Source organism: Pteropus alecto, unplaced genomic scaffold (genome assembly GCF_000325575.1).
Source record: "Pteropus alecto unplaced genomic scaffold, ASM32557v1 scaffold123, whole genome shotgun sequence".
In the NCBI taxonomy this organism is placed as follows: Eukaryota; Metazoa; Chordata; class Mammalia; order Chiroptera; family Pteropodidae; genus Pteropus; species Pteropus alecto.
The window spans coordinates 5040056-5049561 of record NW_006433950.1 but is presented as its reverse complement, the minus strand read 5'-3'; the positions used below and the strand labels follow the sequence as shown (position 1 = coordinate 5049561).

The following is a 9506-nucleotide window of genomic DNA, read 5'->3' as shown; positions in this document are numbered from 1 at the left end:
GGGAACCGAACGAGGCCCCAAGGCCTAGGACTTGTTGTCTTCGAGGATCTCACAATCTTATGGCATTTTCTGAGCAGGAAAAGTTCTAAGGCTCACGTCGGTTCAGGCCCACCCCTCTGCCGCTGAAGCCAGGCAGAAAAGTGCAAAACTGAGGGCTTACCAGAATTTTATTCTGGGTGAAAGTACTGTCCGTGAGGTACAATCTTTGTGGGCATCAAATCCACGGGCACGTATTTTATTCATCTCTGTAACCTGACTTTTTCATTTCGAGGTGGTGGGCAAAATTATTACGAGATTGTAATCAAATGCCGCCCTCACCCATCCCCTCACTGCCAAGAGAAGTAGTTGGCTCCTCTCTTAAAATTAATTAAGAAAGCAAAAAGAAATTTCCAGCTTCTTGATTCAGAGTTTGAGTTTCAAAAAAAACCAAAAAACAAAAAAACAAACAAACAAAAAAACCCTGCTATTTCCCCGCAACTCCGCCACAGACTCTGGGAACGAGAAAAGAAAGCTACAGGGAAGATGCTGCACGAAAGCCAGAGGCTGAGGACTCAGAATAGAACTGAAGCCTTATTACTTCAGGGCTAAAAGGAAAAAACAAACAAACAAACAAAAAAAACCAAAAAGCAGTCTAACCATACTGACTGACTAGGAAAGTTTTAGCCATGACAGAAGGGTCTTCGTCCCTTCTCCGGAGAGTAGTTCCTCCAGGAGCCTCACAGCTGCCAGAGCAGAAGTTAGGAGACAAGCCAGCAGCAGGGGAGAAGCTGACTGTGGCCAAGGACCCTCCCGCGGGTGACGCCGATCCCCGAAGACAAGGACCAGCAGCCCTCCTGAGGTTCTCCCAGAGTGCGTGATGCCGATGAACCAAACTCCCAGATTTCTGATTTGCGCGGCATGGAAAGTCACTATATTAGTCAATCTTTGGAGCAGCTACGATACAAAGATCAGTAGCAGGAGGCACACTGACAACCTAGAGGCCTTGCAAAACCTCAAAGGGCCCTCCGAGTCCTCAGAGAAAAATGAAAACGTGTGCGTAATAGTTTCACAGCTGTGACCCAAAAAAAGGCAAAAGAAGCTTTTTTTGCTAGAAATGTCTAGGAAAAGTCTGAAGGGGAGGAAGCAGCAGAATCCTGCATCTGCCTACCTGAACCTTCTTCGTCACTGGTCTCCTGTGCACCAGAGAGCGAAGGTCATGAGATTCCAAAGTCGTCATTTCTGAGCCACTGAGTCACCACGTATCTGCCAATCTTCTCCATCGCTCTCCTAGGTGAGCAAAAGTCACCTGCTTTTCTTCCGCCAAGTTACTTTGAGCTCTGGGTTCGATCCCAGGTCAGCTCTGGTCCTGCATGAGACGTGTGAACATGCCCGCTGGGCTTGATGTCTCACTGTAATAACTGGAAGAAGTTATTTCCCTGAGAAAGACAGGTGACCAGGGAGAGATGCTAGCGTCCAAGCTACAGAGGCTTGGACCTTACGAAGGCCCGATCAGGACAAAACGAGCACCGAGCGACGCCATCAAACAGTACACGCTCCCAAGGGGACTTTGCTAGGCGAAGAGACTGAATTCCGCATTTTACATTTTTTTAATTAAACTGATAGGGGTGGCACTGGTTAATAAAATTACATAGGTTTCAAGCGTACAATTCCATAACGTGTCATCTGTTTGTTACACTGTGTGCTCACCACCCAGAGTCGAGTCTCCTTCTATTACCATATATTCGACCCCTTTTTCTCTCATCTCCCCTCCCCCACCTTTCCCTCGGGTAACTTCTAAACTGTTGTCTGTGTCTATGAGTTTTTGTCCTGTTCATCGGTTGCTTTCGGTTTTAAATCCCACATATGAATGAAATCATGTGGCGCTCAACTTTCTCCACCTCCCTTATTTCGCGTAGCATGATTATCTCGAGGTCCATCCATGTTGTCGCAAACGGTGGTATTTCATCTCTCCTTACGGCTGAGTAGTACTCCATTGTATACATGTACCACAGCTTCTCCATCCAATCCCGCATCAAAGGACATTTTGGTTGTCTTGGCCACCATGAATAATGCTACAATGAACATGGGGGTGCATGTATCTTTATGGATAAATGTTTTTAAATTGGGGGGATAGAGACCCACAAGAGGGATTGCTGGGTCATGTGGTAGATCCATTCTTAGTGTTTTGAGGAACCTCCATACTGCTCTCCATAGTGGCTCTACCAATCTGTACTCCCGCCAGCAGCGTATGAGGGTTCCTTTTTCTCTATCGTCTCTCCAGCACTTGTTGTTACGTGTCCTGTTGATAACAGCCATTGTTACAGGTGTGAGGTGGTATCTCGTTGTGGTTTTGATTTGTATTTCCCTACTAGCTAGTGAAGTTGATCATCTTCTCGTATGTCTGTTGGTCATTCAGTCACCACGTATCTGCCAATCTTCTCCATCGCTCTCAGGTGAGCGAAAGTCACCGGCTTTTCTTCCGCCAAGTTACTTTGAGATCTGTGCTCACCACCCAGAATCAAGTCTCCTTCCATCACCATAAATTCGACCCCCTTTTTCTCATCTACCCCCCCCCCATTTGTATGTCTTCTTGGGAGAAGTATCTGTTCGGGTCCTCTGCTCGTTTTTCAATTGGATTGTTTTTGTTGTTGAGTTGTATGAGTTCTTTATATATTTTGGATATTAACCCCTTAGTGGAGGCGTTATTTGCAAAAATCTTCTCCCATTCAGTGGGTTACCTCTTTGTTTTACTGATGGTTTCTTTTGTTGTGCAGAAGCTTTTTAGTTTGACATAGTCCAATTCGCGTTTTACATTTTTAAGAAAGAAAACAAACTCTTTGATAATGCAGAGGAAGATTCTGCTTATAACACAAATCTTTTCTAAGCATCTTAAATTGGAAAAAAAGATCTTATGTGTTCGGTTCCAATACCAAAGATCCCAAACTGCTTAGTTAGAAACCACCTAAGATGAAGAAAACAAGCCACTTCTAAACCCACACAGCCTGACAGCCTGCAGTATATGAAACCAAGGACTTCACCCCATAATTAGTCTAGAAAGGCACATGGCCTTTAAGAAAGAGGAAAGCAAACAATAAGAACCTGGGGTAGCTATTATGGCCATTTATGCTTCTTCTTAACAACGGAACACAGTAATGAGCCTGCGAGCGCCCGATCCCAGGCCAACGTGGATGGCGGAAGAACAGGATCTGATAATGATGTGCCCTGACATCTGGAGCTAATTCTTACAGTAAGGAGATGACCTTGAAGAATCGAAGACTGGGGGACGGAGAAGACAAGGACACGTGCTCCTGAGATTCGGGGTCTCTGTCTCCACTCAACCCGAGGCGAGCCTCAAGGGGCTGAGGTTTCTGATGCATCTCTGCCCACCTTCCTTCCTAACACACGATGTCAAAAGCAGCCAGCCACCTTCTGAAGCAGACGCGTTCAGATGACGACATTCAGAACAGTGTGATTTTACAGACTTCTCCCTCCCACTGATGATAACAAAACATCACAGTCAGTCACAGACGAAGACCAGCAAGGACAAGGGGAAAGAAACAGCTCATATGTACGTTATAGAGAGCACCCGTCCTGCTAGCCTGACTCCTAAAATGGCAAGGTTTTCAGAGGAGGAAATACCTGCATTTCCATATCAGAATTTCTTCACCACGACTGTGGAGAAAGACATAATTGCTCCCAAGTACAATTCAGTGAGGTCAACAGGCCCATAAATGCTTATCTCTCTGGAAGTTCTAGCTATCAGCAAGTCTCTAGCCGGGATTGGTGGGAGAGAAGGTAGGACATTAATCAGGCAAATCAAGGAAAGAAAGTCAGTTCCGGATTCAACCCAGCACTGGAAGTGGTTATAATTCCCCTGAAAGCCAGAAGTCCTTTGCCTTTGGGTCTGAAGATGACGGCACTGTTTCGCATCCTGTGGAGCAGCTCGTACGATATTAAATATCTCTTTAAAAGGTATTACATGACACTGTGGAAGCAGACGTTTCTCCTCGGCTCAAAGTCCCTTAACGACCCCCCATTGCCTGCAGAGCACGCAGGAAAGTCCTTGTCCTTCACAGGGCCTTCAAACCTTCACGGCACCATGTCTACGACCCTGTCTCCTGTAACTCTCAGCCTCACTCCCGCCACTCAACTCAGACCGCCCTTAACTAGTCCCCTAACTAGTCCACGAACACCAGGCACTCTCCCCCGCCACCCTCTCTGCAGTGTTGTTCCCTCTGCCCAAAACACTGTTCCTCAGATACCCACGTGGCTCACGCCCTCAGCTCCTTCAGGTCTCTGCTCAAAGGGCACCTTCTCAGGGCGGATGTTCTCCAGTCATCTCAAGCTCCATCGCCTTGCTCTGTTTGGTTTCTCTGTAATGTAGCGCTTGTCCGTCTCTAACATACTATATGATAAGCCGATGTGTTATGTAAATAATAAACCAGAACGTCTATTTTCTTTACCAACATATCCTGAAGAACAGAGGAAAATGTCTGGCACGTGCTCCGTACTTATTTATTGAAAGGATGAAAGAGAATGTTTTGAATTCCAAATTCTCCATCAGTCCTAATTACACCGAAGAGAAAGTCTCAGATCGACAATCTTCAACGAAACCCTACCACTTGGCAAACTTTTTTCTCTTTTTAATTGTTTTCTTTTGAGGTGTAATTCATCCACTATAAAATTCACCCATTTTATGTGTAGAATTCAATTACTTTCAGAAAGTTTATGAAGTTGGGTACTAATCTCCCTTCTCAGCATGAAGAATGAAGACTTCAGGCTCAGAGCCTCTCCCAGCAACAGCGTCTGCTGCAATGTAATAACTAACACTGCTCTCTCTTCGCTGGCCATGTCTTTCTGGTTATTCTTTTCGCTAGTGATGCTGGCTTTCCACTTAAAGTGGAAATAAAAGCTTCCTTTTTAAAGAAATTGATTTAGTGAAACATGAGTCAATTTTAAAAGTGCATCGAATAGCTAAAAATATATGTAGTCCAAAAAGGTAGCCAAATCGAAAGGATATTAATGAGAAACAGCAAAGTTTATGAAACATTGACTCCTGGGATCCAGACCTGCTGGTCTCACAGACTGCAGAACCTCAACTAATAAATAAAAGTCAGGGTACTGACACTTGCCCCTAGGGTCCGCCCTCAATTCCCATCAGATCTGTTGGGAGACTGTCCTTCCTGGGTCCCCCGTGTTTCTGCACGTCTTGGAAGCGGGGCACAGACGGCCCTCTGTTTCAGACTCTCATTGCAAGGATGTCTGTATAGTGAACAGCCTTGGAAGATACAGTTTCTCCTTCTAGAAAAAGGGCAGGATTGCTCACGGACTTAGAGGATAGAGACCATGTCTTGATTTGGGGCAAAGGACAGGCATGCTTACTGCCTACTACAGAAGATTTGGGTTTCTTTAGGTGAGGTTCCTCTCTTATAATGCAACCCTTCCATGCACACTTATTAGCTGGCTCACTATGCGCTGCCCCGTGGAAACAGAGGCCTGGAGCACTGGCACGAAAATGCTGATACTCTGGCTGTTGTTCTAAGTAACAGACTATCCTTTGTCTCTGATCTAGGGGTCTCATGTCTTATACCCAGAGGAAACTATGGCAGATTAACTTGTAAGCTTGCAAGTAGGCTAGGATCTCAGACTCTTCACAGTTCTTCCAATTCCTCACCTCATTGTGGATTTCCTCTCCTTGTTTCAAAACCGCAGGCTCCAAGGATTTCAAAGAGACGTCACCATTGTCTGCCTGATCGCGGACGTTCTGCAGAGCCAACTGGCAGCGCTGTAAGATATAATCCAAGGTTCCCGTCGAGCACTGCAGAGACAGAGCAGCAATCAAGGTTACAAGCCAGGTCCAAGTTCACCATGCCTCCTCCTGGGATTGTTCACATCTGTCCCCTTACCGTACAGTTACCTGTCACCCTCACAGCTCAGCCTATACTCCTTAAGAATTACTGCAGTGGCCTGCTCACTGGGCTCTGTGCTGCCAGCGTGGCCTCGCCTACCGGGGGCCACTCACCTGTCTGGTGTTCCATTATCATATAGGCCTCATGTCTCTAGCTAAACGGTAGGCTCCCTCCGTGTAAAGCCCCATTATTTATATGTAGAATACATATGCGCACGAGACACTAGAACTCAGGCCTAACTGTAAAAGAAACTCATCAAGTAGTTTTTGGATGAATACCTAATTCACTAAGAAGTCAAGGACACTGACTTCCTCCCTTGAGCGCCCCGAACCCAACAATGGGAAAGAAAGGTGACCGGACTGTAGAACCGGTTCATAAGTACACGAAACAGAACAGTAACGGCAGGGGGAAAAAATGAAGTTATAAACACAGGGCAGAGAACTCATTTTCCTTTTCTGCAAAAAGCATACACCAGGCAATTGCAGTCCTTGGCAGAATAGATTCTTCAAATAATGGAGAATATGTGGCTTATGCCCTCAAGGCACGTTCAAAGGCATGACTTAGAACCTGGGTGTCATAACGAGTTCATCCCTCTCCCCGTCTGTGCGAGCCAAGCGGTCACGTAGACAAATCCCTGCTTTGAATGATCGTGTGTCAGAAAGAAGAGGATGCAGGTGGAAGGCGCATCCGTTTGTTTTGATAATGACATGATTTCCTAGAATGATAAAAAGCGAGCTAGAAATATCCTTTAGACTCAAGGAGGGAAATGTAACCCTAAAGTATTTTTATTTTAATATTTGTCATTTAAACAGATCCCTTAGAAATAACATTGAAGGCTAAGCTCCTGGTACAAAAATTCTTTGCACAGTTACTGCCATTTAATACAATGTGACATGGACAAGCCTGGGAAAAACAACGTTTCCGTGCCAAAAACAGAAGCTCGACTAATACATATTTAAGTATGAAGATCCCAGGATGCTGGGATCACAAGAGCTGTCAGCTCCAAATTGCTACCAAGAAAACACACGTAAAAAAACAACAGAGTCGAATGATCTCACTCATTTTTGTCCCACAGCCCCCCGACCTTCTGTCTAGAAACACATTCTACTTGCACCTTTACTTTTCACAGGTATGAAGGAACCTACGTAAGAGCTTGTTAACTGCACTGACATTGATTTTAACAAAAGATGGAAAGTAACCTAAATTTCCCGTCAACAGGGGACTAGCTGAATAAGCTACATGGAGCCATACTTGCAGCCCTGACCAAGAAAAGGAAAGAAGGGGGAAGTTTTGCTTCGTCTCCTGGGTGAGCACAGTTTTATTTAATGTAAAGAACCTATGAATGGGCCCGGGTTTCTGTTTGTTTGCGTTTGTTTTTATTTGACAGCTTTACTGAGACAGTACATAGCATACAAGTCAGTGTGTGTCAGGACAGTCACAGAGCTGCGCAGCCATCACTGCAGATAATTTTAAAATCTGTTCATCGCCCCAGAAAGAAGCCCTGCACCCTTTCGCAGTCACGACCTGCCATTTCTGCCAACCTTCCCAGGCTCAGACAACCACCAGTCGACTCTGCGTCTACAGATTTGACTCTTCTGGACATTGCATAGAAATTATCATACAATATGTGGTCTTTGGTGTGTGGCTTCTTTCAGTGAGCGTGATCTCTTCCAGGTCCGTCCATGCTGAAGCGTGTATCAGTACTCCATTCTGCCGTATGGTGAAATAATGTGCAATTGGACGGACACACCGCATTGTGTTTGCCCATTCACTAGGTGAGGAACCTTTGAGTTGTTGGCGCTTTGGGGCTACTGTGAATCAAGCTACCGTGAACAATCATGTCCAAGTTTTCATTTCTCTGGGGTATGTGCCTAGGAATGAAATTGCTAGGTCATATTTAACCTTTCTGTATTTGCCAGACTGTATTCCAAAGTGGCTGCACCATCTTACATTCCCTCCGGCCGTGTATGAGGCTCCCCGTTCCCCCGCATCCTCCGCGACACTTGTTACTGTGACTCTGGTAACAGCCGTTCTGGTGGGTGCGAAGTGGTATCTCACTGTGGTTTTGATTGGCATTTCCCTGATGACGAATGATGTTGAGCTCGTTCATGTTTATTAGCCATTTGTATATATATATATTTTTGGAGACATGTCTACTGAGATCCTTTGCCATTTTTAAAAACTGTATTATTTATCTCTTTAATTATTGAGTTGTAAGAATTCTTTATATATGCTGGATATAAGTGCCTTGTGAGATATATGATGTGAAAATATTTCCTCCCATTCTGTGGGTTGTCTTTTTACTTTCTTGATGGTAACCTTTGAAGCCTAAAAGTTTCAACCTTGATAAAATCCAATTATCTACTTTTTTCTTGGGTCGCTTGTGTTTTTGGTGTCGTATCTTTAAAAAAACATTGCCTACTCTTAGATAAGAATTATGAAGCACCATAAAACTATTCATATCCCCATGCAGGGTTCCAAAAAGTACACCAGCTAAAAAACTACCAGAAGCATATGACTGGACCAGTTTCGTTGTAACTTCAGCAGCACTGAATCGTATCATTTTTAACTTTTGGTAGAAATAAAAAGTTACCTTAAGATGGTGATTTTTTAAAAATTTAACTTTAAGGTGATTTTTAAAGCCTGCATAAAGGATCACATATAACAGCCAGCAAACTTTTTTTCTATTAAGAGCATTTTTGTAAGAGTTTATTTGAGCCAAACTGACGACATATGCCAGGGACTAAGATCTCAAACGCTCCCACAAACTTTTTCTTAAAAGACCAAACAGTAAATATTTTAGGCTTGCAGGCTCTAAGATTTGCGTTGCAACCTCTCAGCTCCGCCACGTAACTCCAAAGCAGTCATAAACAATATGTAAACAAATGAGCGTGTTCCAATTAGAAATTTATTTACAAAACAGCCAGCTGGCTCACGGGCCAGACTCTGCTGACTCTGAACTATAATAGAGAAAGCAGGATAGTCACATCGTCCACATTACATGCGTCAAATTAGTAAAATATCATGTAGCATGAACTGAAGTAACAGAGAATATAAAAAACACAGATTTGGCATATTGTTTTCTCCCAACAGCATCAGTATATGTACCTACTTCTTTATTGACAGCTGATTAATGCTCAAAATTCTGCCTGAAAATTAGAACATACGAATTCAGCTATGACTAAGCAAAAAAAGGGTAGCCTCAGGAGATGCTGGAAGCTCTAGAATTGGACCACCTGGGAAAGGAAAAGAAACAAGGCTGGAGGGGTCCGTTTCAAACTGTGCTCCTCTGGCGGCTTCTGAGTATGCGGGTATTTATTGCAGGGGGTGGAGAGAGGGAGAGAAGTTTCCTGATCCCTCACATTGAAACTGAACAAACTATTGCCTTCCCTCATGTCTTAGATCCCATTTCTACTAACGGTGACGTCACCTTCAAATCACCCAGGCTTGAAACCTCAGTGCCAGCCCAGAGCCTCACACATGGAAAGCATCCAGTCAAGTTCACGCATTCGTCTGTTCGTTTGTTCATTAGCTCATTCATTCTCACATGGCTCCCTCCACTTCGGTCAGTTGCCAAGTCTGACACTATGTCTCCTACATCAGTCATGGGAATTTCTT

General features: G+C 44.4%; 1 protein-coding gene across 8 annotated transcripts in view; it reads right to left on the bottom strand.

The window, feature by feature from the left end:
- FTO (FTO, alpha-ketoglutarate dependent dioxygenase) overlaps positions 1-9506 on the bottom strand; it is a 331224-nt gene that overhangs the window by 192084 nt on the left and 129634 nt on the right. For all 8 annotated transcript variants that reach the window (XM_015586964.2, XM_025044569.1, XM_025044570.1 and 5 more), the window contains one exon: positions 5654-5797. In XM_015586964.2, the coding sequence (XP_015442450.1) occupies positions 5654-5797 (144 nt within the window). The remainder of the gene's footprint in view (positions 1-5653; positions 5798-9506) is intronic.